Raw genomic sequence first — 13,164 nt, forward strand, 5'->3', positions numbered from 1 at the left:
CTATTAAGCTGTCTTGTCAAGTGCTGCTTGGCTTGCATTTTTAATAATATCTGTGGTACCTTGGACTTTGTACAAAGACTGTGAATTGCTTGCCTTATAATCTTGGAAGATGCTTCTATTCCAATTCCTTTTACTTGTCCAATTCCTTTGACTAGCTAGCAGGATCCTATTGGAATATGTGATGCAGAAATGAGTCTTCTATAAATGATTTAAGGCCAAGGATTTGAAATATGTTTCTATTTTGCATTGGAGGACTATTATAAAAGAAGAGAATCTAAAACAGAGATAACGTAGCATTTTGGTTTTCCTTTTTCAGAGAAGAGTTTTTTGATGCTCTTTTCCAATTTACTAATGCAAAGAAAATACATTTAATTAATCTTCTTACAGTAAGTTGATCATTTTTGTTGTTTTCATTTGGTTAGCTGAGGTGCTTGTTTCCATGAAATATTAATCATGACATTCATTAAGCATTTATAATAAACATATTGATACCTGGATGGCTTCAGGAAGAAACTGTAAGTAGTTTAATGAGAGAGAAAGCTGGTTTAGAAAATCAGAGGCTAGGTACAATGTAGATAAATTTTGGGAGAGGACAAAAGTGAGATTAAATGAATGAACTAAGGTTTCATGTAACACCCTAATGTGAAAGTTGTTAGGTAAGATACAACCTTGATGTCTCTGTGATTTTAAGGAGCTCAGCAGTTTTCCCTCATTAACACCTTTTACTTCTGTCTGTCTGATGGCAGTTAAAACTCTGAGAGGGGCCATCTGAGGTATATGATTTATGTGCATCCCTTGTGATGCCACATTTTCATATCTTTGTCATTTCAACAGAATCAAAAAATAATGCTCCATTTAATTTCATGTCTAACTAAATGCGGTTCTGTGAAGTTAATACTTAATGTCTGAAATCACATTCTGCTTTTATTGAAAGCCAGTGTGTATGGTTACATTGCTCTGTGTGTTTTAGGACAATTTTTAAAGATTTAAAACTATATGTAGTTTTATTCACACAGATTGTAGACAGGTTTTTTAAATTTCTTATTATAATAACCTTTATGAAGAAGAAAAATCTGGTTTTACACTGTTTAGAAAGTGGTGTGGTGCATTGACATTCTCAAAACCGTAGTATTTTACTGGGAAAGAGATAGGTTTAGATCTCTTCTTTGGCTGAATAGTATTTTGGAAGCTATATAAATCATACTTAATTTTTCTACATCCTGTGTATATTCAGAACTTCTAAGGTCATTGTGCATAAAATAATGCATTGGTAAGAAAGAATAATGCATTCCCAGGATATGTATAACAAAAAAATCTCAGTATTTGAAATGACAAGGCTCTCAGTATTACTAATCTAAAATTTTTATCTCTATTTTCTGTCTGTCTCTAGGTTTATATTTGTGAATAAATGTATGAATAAACAGTTATCCAACTGTAAAAGATTCCTAACCAGATTGGTTCAATGAAATAAACATTTATTATTAATTTTAAACTGATGAATTTTCTTTCAAGTTTTATTACATTGTTGTGTTATTTGTAACCTGCCAGGGTTAAATAAATGTGGATTCACGTTACATTTTTATCCCTTCTTTTCCACATTTACTGCTTTTTTTCTCATTGTCATTTTAAAAAAAATTGTACTTCCTTTTGTCTTTCAAGCTTTATCTACCCTTTTTCTTTCAAATTTTCTTCCAAATATATATACTTGCCTTTCACTGCTTCTTGTTAGTCACATCCATACTGAATTTTCTTTTACTATTACTCTGAAATACATGATTTTTTTCTGGGGAATATCATTTACATGTCTTCATGCTTGAGTTACATTGGAGACAATGACTAATACTTTACTTAATTTAAAAAGGGAAATAATTTTTAAAAATTTTCATGGTATAGCTCCTTCTCTCAATACTGTATATTGAGGAAGCAGAAATTTTACACCTGAATTAGTTTTCTTTGACTATTTTTGCTGGTTATTTTCTAATTGTCTTTTAATTTTTTTGTCCTTCTATTATATTACACAGTGGGAAGAGATTGGTGAAGTTGATGAAAATTATGCCCCTATCCACACATACCAAGTATGCAAAGTTATGGAACAGAATCAAAATAACTGGCTTTTGACCAGTTGGATCTCCAACGAAGGTGCTTCCAGAATCTTCATAGAACTCAAGTTTACTCTACGGGACTGCAACAGTCTTCCTGGAGGGCTGGGGACCTGTAAGGAAACTTTTAACATGTATTACTTTGAGTCAGATGAGAATGGGAGAAACATCAAGGAAAACCAGTACATCAAAATTGATACCATTGCTGCCGATGAAAGCTTTACAGAACTTGATCTTGGTGACCGTGTCATGAAACTGAATACAGAGGTCAGAGATGTAGGACCTCTAAGCAAAAAGGGATTTTATCTCGCCTTTCAAGATGTGGGTGCTTGCATTGCTCTCGTTTCCGTTCGTGTCTACTATAAAAAATGCCCTTCTGTGGTACGACACTTGGCTGTCTTCCCTGACACAATCACTGGAGCTGATTCTTCACAGTTGCTTGAAGTGTCGGGCTCCTGTGTCAACCATTCTGTGACAGATGAACCACCCAAAATGCACTGCAGCGCTGAAGGGGAGTGGCTGGTGCCCATTGGGAAATGCATGTGCAAGGCAGGATTTGAAGAGAAAAACGGCACCTGTCAAGGTAAGAATTTACCTTTGGATCTGCAGGGGTTGTCTGCTTCAGTTGGATCACGTATATGTATTTCTTCCAGTGATTATGAGCAAACGACCTTTTACTTTGCTAATTTATGGAGATTATTTCTCTTCAAGTTTGATTTCTTTCTTCTCAGAATTTTAAAACTTCTGGCAATGATGAAAGATTTAATGTAATATTTTATTGGATATACATAATTATCAGAGAGTGTCTTACTTGCAGTGTAATATTTCATATTCATTTTGCTTTCAGAAGTTTTATTTTTGGACAGCTCAGATCAAGGGATTATTTCTTTGTATATAACTTTCTTTGTATGATTAGTGTCTGCTACTTTATTGCTACTTTATCTCCATGAAGAGAAAATAGTACTCTTTACTCGTTATATGAAATTCAAATGTAAACCTTCGATGAGACTTGTTTTGGCATGCTTTTAACTGCCTTTTAAAATTTCTTCAGATATAAGTTCAGCCACATGAACTTCATTGGAAAATATGTGTAAGGTGACAGGACTTAGTTTACTCTGTTGTTTACATATGATGGCTATTACATGCTTGCTTTTAAGAATTTCCAGGTCAATTTTAAATGAATAATAAGTAGAACCCAAGCAAATAACTGTTTGGAGATAGAGCCAATACAGAAAGGTCATTTCAAAGCAATTTGCACTTGGAAATTTTTTTGTTTTAATTTTTCTTTTAAATTGAAACTTGATCATGCATGCCTCCTTCTTCATCTGAAAATACCCTCATTTTGCCCACAGTGTGGTGAGTTGCCCTTTTAAACTTGGATCTTTATCAATAGCTTTTTGGAACAGGATAGTACTTTATGCAAAGTGAAGAACAGCTTATGAAGAAGAAAATACGTTTTCCTTAAAAGAGGAAAAACCCATCCTTATGAACCTGAACTTGTTTTCACCATGATGTGTACATGCCAAGTAGGTAATGAGAGTTAATGTGTATTAACTGAGGAGAAAACCAAATGCTAAGAAGTCCCCTAATCCCACTGGTAGCTTCAGGTGCATTTTTTTTTTTTCTAAATCCAGTATATAATGTGGATCAAACTTGCTCAGTTTGTTCAGGCCTGACTGTAGATTGACCGTAGATCCAGGGAAACAAAACTAGGAAATTTCCTGTAAATCATACTGACTTTGCTTAATTATTTCTCTCTAGAAACACATTGCACCATATTTAAACTTCCTTTTTCAACATCACCTCATATTTGTATACCATCTACAATCAAGTGCATGATTCTTTCTCCATGTAATCTACAACTCTCTATTCCTTTATATGTATATGTAAAGTTTTATTAAATCTAAATTATGTTTCAGATAAGCTTTTAAGTTTGTCAAGGAAATGAATCAGATTTTATTTAGGTTTGGATTTAAAGGAAAGTTCTAACTAACATTAACTTAACTTTTCTTTTTGAGCAGCCTTCTTGGTATAAGGTGAAGATATATGTAATTGTAGAATCAGAAGTGGGAGTTAAATATAATCCATTGAATACACTGTATTCTTTTCCCTAAAATATTTACAATATGAATCTTATTATTTCTAAGAATTTGTTTACTATTATTATAAAGCAGCATGCTTGATTTGGTTATTTGTTTATATCCTTTTAGCGAATGATAATGTGGTAGCTTTAGTTCAAACACAGTGACTTTTGTCTTCGTCCGTATCCACACAGAGTATAAAGGACCTCTGCATTTAGAGGATAATTTTTGATTGTTACTGGGCTTAAAATATTCTGCAGGTGCTTATCATGAAAACACCTTGGGGAAGTAGTGTTCTGACAGGATGTTTTTTAGTGCATGCATTTACTCTAACTTCCTATTCTCGTACTCTTACTAATTGAGGAGTAGAGACCTGAGAGAAAGAGGGACAAACTGGAGAGGCTACCTTGGAGGAAACATCAATAAATGTGTTTACTACCCTACTCTGGTAGGAGGAACAAAGGCTGTGGGTCATGAAGGCTGTAGACACAGCACCAGAAGTTGTTCTACACAGTGCAGTCTATATGAATAGTGCCTCTTGGTGTTTTCCCATGTACAAATGATATGTGGCCACTCTAGGAGGAATTTCAAATGTTTATTCTATAAATAACATATCTTATTGAATGAATAAATAAATGTTGAAGGTTTGTTTTGGAGAATTAAGGCATCACAGATAGTCCCACATAAATAAATATATGCATTTAAACCTATATATTATATGTACATGCAAATGTAGATGTATGTATGTGTGTAAGTGTGCGTATCATATACAATTCCTCCATAACTCTAACTCATTCTATGGTTTTAATGTACTGTCCCCAAACCTTTAAGTAGGGACGTTGATGTTTTGGTGCTATCCTTGATACGCCAGAAATCTAGGAATCATTCTTGACATCTCCTTCTTACCCACCTCCCACTTTCAATCCATCCCAAAGTATTTATAGAAACTACCACGCAATTATCTCATAAAATCACCCACTTCTCTCTGTTTGCTTTTTCCTCCAATCTATAAGCATATCTTGTTGGAACTTTATTTTTAAATATAATGAATGACTTTTTATGTAGTTTTGGTTTTTGAGCCATGTGAGTGTATCATCTCTACAAAAATGCAAATCTGGTAGTTGCACACACCTATCCTCCTCAGTCCCTGCCTAGTCCCAACACACTTACTTTAGACTCTTCAATGGTTTCCTTTAAAATAAAGTTTTGAAAGTAGCCTAAGATCCTGCATGACTTTGCGCCTGTTAGCTCTCTAGACACATCTTAAACTATGCACTAGCCACACTGGCTCACTTTTAGTTTCTCAAAGGCTCACTTTCATTACTTGTTCTTCTATGATTCTATTCCCTTCCCCTGAAAAATTCTTTTACCTCCCTTATGCCTGATCAACTCATACTAATCCTTCAGATCTGTGCTCCAACACTCCTTGTTCAAGGAAGCTGGCCCTGATCCTTGAAGACTAGGTCATCCCCCTCTGTTATTTACTCACATATTTTCCTTCATAAAACCATTTAGAGTTATGATTTTGCACATATTTGTTAACTTATTATTTGATTTATGATTCACTCCCCACCCCCATTAGACTACATACTCCTTGATTACAGCAGTGGTGTATGTAATCTTAAGAAGTGAGAAGGAAATCAAAAGGCAAGAGGTAAGGAAAATGAATTCAAAAGAAATAGGATGAGCAAAGTCATAAGAGAATACTATGTTTTAAAATTATTTATTTTAAATAAATAATTGTGTTTATTTTACCTTTGTACTTATCTTTAGAAAACATCCTTGGTCATAAAAATTGACAAATATGTCTTTTAAATTAATCTTTACTTAGTCCTAAGATTCTCAGGCCAAATTTTCAAGTTTCAGGTATTAAATCATATATGATTGGCATATGATATATTAACTATCATAGAGGTCGTCTTAGTGATTTTTGTAGACCTCAAAACATCACATGCTGAAAAGTGTTTATAATATAGCCTTATTACATATTTACATTTAATAACTGTTTTCTTTTATAATCAAAATATGTTGGGATTTAATTAAGGCTATAATAAGAAGGTGAAGTTTGAGTAAACCTGTTGTAATGATTGTCATATGTTAAGATTTACTGAATCTGTACTAGGAAGTGACCAGGTAGTTGCTGTTGGATCATGTTCATGTGACCTGATATGCGTGCAGGGCATGATAGACTTGACCGAGAGGCTTTTAGCAACTAAACCTTAAGGAATCAGAATGCTAGGCAGCTTATTAACATATGGCGGCTTCAACCCAGAAGACAACCAAGAAGTGATTCAGGGGTCCCTGTCCATTTAGCAGTTCATATTTAACTTCCTTTAGGAGAACTTGACTACCTTTTCCATAATAATCTGATTTTAACAAGGTAAGCAAGTACTCTGGTTTCTATTGTATTACGTTAAAATGTAGAGTGAATTCATTTTTCTAAAGCTTACTTATATGCCTGAATTTTCTATAATAAGCTGCCTTAAGTATACAAATTTATTTCCTTGAAATGTTCTTTATTTTCAGGAACTAATAATGTATTAAATCCATTTATTCAAGTATGTTTCCATATTTGTTATTTATTATTATTTCTGATGAAATTCACACTATTTTTTCCCTTAAGAGTCAAATGAAATCTTTTTGAACACAAAATTGTTAGCAGAAACCCATTTTGGAAGTTTCTGCTTTTTATTGAAGTGAATGTGTTTGACAGAAGTAATTGAGTTCACATGAATCAAATGTTGCCTGCTGAGTTCTCTTGTGATTATGTTGCCGACTTACTCAGATGCAAGGCAAGACCACTAATCTTCATCAGTTGCTAGCGGAATGAAGTAGTAATTTGAAATTACCCCTAGATAATTATAGTTTCACTTATATCAAATGGAGGAAAGAGATTTAGATTGTGGGTCACTGCCAAAACCAGTCAGAGTGAAGAAGGTATATGGTGCATGCTCAAATACAGGGTAAGGGGGGGTGTCACATGCCAAGGGCTGTGGAGAAAAAACACATTAATTGTCCAACTGGGAGATGATTGCACAGCAAGGAAATGTAGTGAAAATACTGAGCTCAAGAAAGAGCCTTGATTCAGAAACAGTACAGATACTGCAGGGAGTAGTATGTCAGTCATTCAAACTTCTGGTGCATATTTATGTTTGAAACAAAATTGGCTGGAAATTTAGGGTATTAGGTGTTCATATAATTATGCATTGGAGAGCCTAGTTATTTTTAATTAGACACATTACCAAAAAACTTCAAAGGGGTTGAACTTTTGGTCCTATTTGGTATGCTATTTTATGCAAAAGAAGGCAACTAATTTTAATTTAAAAATTTTAACAAAAGATGGCAATTATGAAAGTAGAGTGTCAATGGTGTGTGTGACCTACTGCTGTGAACCACCACTAAGACAATCAAGTAGTTAAGTCATTTCATCTATTTGTAGGTATTACACATGAGAGTAATAAAATAGATTTTTCTTTTCTTTTTAACTCCTCCCTTGAATAATTTTAGATTAGTTCTATTAAAATGTTAGCGCATACTCTGCATTTTTTTTGTTTTTGCTTTTTTTTTTTTTCTAAATCAGGGTTTTTCAACACTGATACTATTGGTATTTGGGCCAGATAACTAGTTGTTTGGGGGGAGGGGTGGTCCTGTTCACCGTAGGATATTTAGCAGCTTCTTTGTCCTCTAATACTCCACTCCTGATTTTCATAGTCAAAAATGCCTCCATATATTACCAATGACCCCTGGAGGCAAAAATCTCTCTTAGCTGAGAACCACTGATTGAAATATACTCCATCTGCCTACGTGAGCAGATGTGCTGCTAAAGCTAAATATGTTTGTAGACTGGTTACCTTTGCAAAAGTGAACATTTTTCTGCAGAACGAAAGAAGTGTACATTTCTTAAAATGCGTATTCATTTTGAAATGTGACTAATTTAACTTGGATAAAGTGATATAGTATATCAGTAAATATGCTGCTGATGAGACGCAACGTACCCTAGTGTTTTAAGCATGCAGATTCTGAGCCAGAATGCCTGGATTCAAATCCTACCTCTGTCTTTATCAGCTCTGTATCCCTGGCCAAGTTGTTGAATCTCTTTATTCCTTGTTTTCCTCGTCTCTAACTACCTCATAGCAATTCTAAGAGATATTATATGAAAATTATTTAGAATAATGCCTAGAAAACAGTACTTATTCAATAAACGTTAGCTATGTCTTAGATATTTTATTAAAAATAAAATTATGTACAGGAATATGTGTCTGTCCATTGGAAAATACAGGGTAGCTTCAGCTTAGAAAATTCTCTAATTTGTTTAAACTAGAGAGTATATTCTTTAGTAGAATCATTTATCAAAGGATAGTCCTACATTTTTATTTATTGGGTGATCAAAACTATGTAAATATATTGGAACCTACTTTATGAAGGAGATTTGCTCTCTCCTTAGGTATCATCACTCATTCTTTAAATTATTGATCGCTCATCCTTTAAGTTATTGTACTAGGCACTGTAGTCTATCTATACAATTCCTGTATCCTAGTAATGCAGACAGATAGCTCACAAACATACATATGCACTCACATCTACAGTTACAGTTTATGAGCGTTGTTACTGGCAGTGTGAGTGTGCAAAAAAATGGGTAGTAAGAAAATGTTTCTCTGAAAAGGTGATATTTAACACAGATGTGAAAAAAGAAGCCACATGAAGACTATGGGAAACAGCTTAACAAGCAGATGGAAGCTTTCAGTGCAGAGATCTATCATAGTATATTAATCAATTTTGTATATATTTCTTTTCCCTCTAAAATTATATTAAAATGTATTTGCATATTAAAATCTGAGAAATAAAAGAGCTGCTACTCCCTGAAATTACCTGCTAAAAGAGGCTATTCATATACATATTATACTGTCTTAAGGATAGAGAATTCCTAGTAATACCTAGGGTCAAATACATACATATCAAATGTGAAACAACTCAGTTTATTTATGAGTAGTATTGGTGTGGTGGATGGCAGCTTGTAAATTATTATACCAGTTGAAAGAATGAAAGCCTTTTCTTTTTTAAGAACTTAATGTTTCATTGGTCCAGTGAATCTTCTGGATATGTGCACAGTAAAAAAAAAAAAAAGAGAGAGAGAGAGATTTGGCAATAAAGGAAAAGAAATAGAAGAAGCAGAAGCAAACACTCCATAATCCCTCCTAGACAAGCTTTTGATCTTGATTTTGCACTCCTACTTTCTCACTCATAAAAGAAGGTACATTAGGCAAAGTCTTGAGTCTCCCTTTCCTATGCCATGTTTAGAATAAATGTAAAAAATAAATACTATGCCTCATATTTACAGTAATAGTAATAGCTACTTTGTACATTTTACTTTGGGTCAGTCTCTAGAATGTCTTATTATGATGGTGGCACATTCCGTATTGTTACCGTGCAAAGGAATTTTAGCATTTCTGATCTTGAGCTCCATTATGATCACATGGATGGAGAATTAATGATTATATTTATGTTCAAGTGTCTCATATTTTACAAAACATCTCCTGATAAAAAACATTTATTAAAAGGATATGCATTGGATAGGCTACTTTTATTATAACAAATTAATATAGAAATATATAAATTAACAAAGAAATATAGAAATAAATTAATATAGAAAGATAATTCTCTGAAGAAAAATTTAATGATAAAGATAAAGGCTATTATATATCATCATATATCTGAATTGATATATTCAGAAGTGATTTAAAATCCATGATACTTAAATGTACTGGGAAACCACAACGTACTCCTTCTGTTTTATTGTTTGCTTTTTTTTGTTATTCAGATAGCAGCAGAAGGAATTTTACAAAGTCTGATAACATAAATCAGTATAGCTCTCATGGGAAAAGTTGTGTGTACAGGAAAATTTAATTTTGAAAACTCACTGAGTGTGATTCAGCAAACATCTCAGTGTCTGTTCTCAGATTCTTAAGAGCAAAAAGTTATAAAAAGAATGCAAATGATATGAAACAAAGTAGCCACCAATGGCATAAAATCATTAAGTAGACTTAAAACCTCAAAATCGACCTGAAATCACCACCAGATTTTTTATGCAGTAAAGAGAGCTGTGGGCTTTAGGTGATGCAGTTCTCCGTTCAAATCTCACTTTTCCTTTTGGTAGCTGTGTGACTGTGGACAAACAAAATCAGATTGAGCCCAATTTTCCTCATATGTAAAATGTTAAATAATACAACATGCACCTGCAGAGACAGCCTATAAAGGCACATAAAGTATGCCTACTTCAGGAGCAGGGCATGGACTAGCCACTTCAGCATGACCTGAGAACTTTTAGAACTGCAGAATCTTAAGCCCCATCATAGAAAAACTGAATCTGAATCTACATTTTAGCTTGGTGTTTTTTATGTGCATCTAAGTTTGAGAAGCACTAATATAAAGGACTCTTGGAGTTAATCCTCCTTTTTCCTTTATTTTAAAGATTAGGGAGCTGAAATACAGATAAATTTTAGGGCCATGTAACTACATAAGGGCAAGAAATGTATTTATCTTAATCCCTTTGAATAAATATCAAAATATTGCACTCTCCATGTTGTTTCATGACTATTACGCATTAATTATATATTTATCTTTCCCTCCAGATGTTTCTTGTTTTGATATAGATGGTAATTATATAACTTTTGATTGTATTAGACCTAATGAAATTCTTTCCTTTTTTATTTCTGCTAATTGCTTCTTGACTTTGGAATCTCATATTTACTATCAATTCATTCTACTATTATCATAAGTAAACAATATTGGCAAATTAGGGGAAAAATCAAACCACAACAAGGTAGAGAAAAAAGTACAAATGGCAGCCATGTCCTAATCACTCCAATTTATGAATTATATTTTTGGAGTGCTTGTCTTTTTTTATTGGCTTGTAGGAGTTCTTCACATGATTTAAGCTTTCCTCCTACTGATGAGGTATTATTGGGACCAGTTTTTATCTAATTCTTCTCTTCTCAACATTTTTATAGTGCAACACAGTAATTTTAATAATTTAAAACCATATTGTTGCTGGACACACCTATGAGAGATTCTGATTCCATTGTGTGGTGCTGGCCAGAGCATCAGTATTTTTTTTTCAAGCTCCCTAGGTGACTGTAACATGTAGTCCAGATTAAGGAGTTTTATGATAGTTAGGATTAAGGTTTGGTGGCTTTTATACATTGTGTAAATTTATACCCCAAAACCTCATCCAGGGAAGGCCACAAATTTTGATTCTTGAAGACTGATTTCTTCCTTCATGAAGAGGTCCCACCTCCCACAAGCCTCTTTGGCACTCCTTGTATACATGGGCAACGTTTTACCCAGTGCCCTGTATTTTTTTTTTTTTTGTATTCCAATAAAACTTTATTTACATAAACAGGTGACAGGCAGGATTTGGCCCATAGGTTGTAGTCTGCCAACCTCCTGCTTTATACCCAAATACAAAGAAACTGTATAAACAACACAGAAATGATAAGCATATTAATATTTTGTCTTATTCTGTCTAACTCTACAAATTCTCCTCTCCTCGTCCTCCTATTAACCAGTACCTTCTTGAGGGTGCAGCCAGTTTTTCAAGGTTTCAGACTCTCTGAAGGGCTCCCCACTTGACACAAGGCTATGGCTTTTTCTCCTGGACCCTGGGACATTAAAATCCAAGTCTTCCCTTTTCCCACACCCATTCTCAGCCCTCCTGTCCTCCAGAGAAGCAGGATAGGATCAGCTCTAAAAGGCAGCACTCCATGCTTTGGTTCCCTCTTTTTTTCTGCCCCCTGTGGGTTTCCATCCCCAGATTTATAAAATGTATTGCCATCTTAAAATTTCCCTGCATTAAAACAAAACACAGTAAAATGAGCCCTGTTAAATGACAAAACTAAAACAATTTAGTAACAAGTTTGATATCCTTTATTCAAAATAATCCATGAGTACAGTGCCTCACCAGCAGTGGGACACTCTTCCCAGGGGATTTTGGGCAAGAGTGAGGTTTTTAGAGCTTTAGAAGAGGCAATGCGGAACCAGGGAATGATTGGCTAGGAGGTCTGGATTTAATTACAAGGCTAGCAGGTCCTACTTTCTAGGGTAAGGTGGGCTAACTAAAGCTGAGTTTGAGGATACTGATTGGTGTATGTTAGGTTTCTCTTAAATGCAGGCTGATTTAGGTTTAGATTTGTGACATGTGCTGGGCCACTGGGGTGACCTCAATTTTGTGGGTCCCAGTATATGAATTAACTTTATCAGCCCCAAGCTTTGTTCTATTTAATTTAATTTCTAGGCACTTGTACCTGGACCGTTTCCAGGTTTTCTTAGACCTTCATGTTGTTGGAACCAGAAGACTTGGGTGAACTAGTAAATGCTAAACTTAAGTCTATAGTTCCCTAAGTATACAATGCCCAAATATAAAACTTTTAATTTTGTAAAATTATTGCTGACCTACAGGAAGCTAAAATTAGTGAAGGATATATACATCCCTGTCTGAAACACTCTCCACCCACCAAATGTAAAATTCATTGGTATTCATTTTATCAGAAATAAAAAGTAGTTCATTTTTTGAAAAGTACATTTCATTTATGTTTTAGTCAACATGTTTTATTTTACTAAAGAGTTAATAGCTGAAAAAATTAAACTGAAACATTTGTCAAATAAAGTAACTTTTTAAAATGAGAATTGACATTTTAACATTGACATGAATAGAGAAAAATTTATCTTTTACTTTTCTTCTTCTGCAAGTAGCATTAGAATTAAAATGATTTACAGACCATAGAGAAAAAATTCCTGCATTTCCTTAAATTCTTTCCACATTCTTTTATCAAAATCTCTCAAACTTCTTCAAAAAATAATATTAAAAAAATTAATTTGGGGAAAAGGACATCCTGGCTTTGAGAAAGAAGTATAAAAGGAACATTTATGAAACTTGGAAACACAAACTAGTAGTTATACTGTTTTGTCTAAAACAATTTTAGCATAAA

At 33.8% G+C, this 13,164-nt stretch overlaps 1 protein-coding gene across 4 annotated transcripts in view; it reads left to right on the forward strand.

Moving 5' to 3' along the window:
- The window catches only part of EPHA5 (EPH receptor A5), a 330,003-nt gene that overhangs the window by 58,699 nt on the left and 258,140 nt on the right, over nt 1–13,164 (forward strand). For all 4 annotated transcript variants that reach the window (XM_029235142.1, XM_029235144.1, XM_029235145.1 and 1 more), the window contains one exon: nt 2,022–2,682. In XM_029235142.1, the coding sequence (XP_029090975.1) occupies nt 2,022–2,682 (661 nt within the window). The remainder of the gene's footprint in view (nt 1–2,021; nt 2,683–13,164) is intronic.

Source organism: Monodon monoceros, unplaced genomic scaffold (assembly GCF_005190385.1).
Source record: "Monodon monoceros isolate NGI ecotype Baffin Bay Population unplaced genomic scaffold, NGI_Narwhal_1 Super_Scaffold_20, whole genome shotgun sequence".
NCBI lineage: Eukaryota > Metazoa > Chordata > Mammalia > Artiodactyla > Monodontidae > Monodon > Monodon monoceros.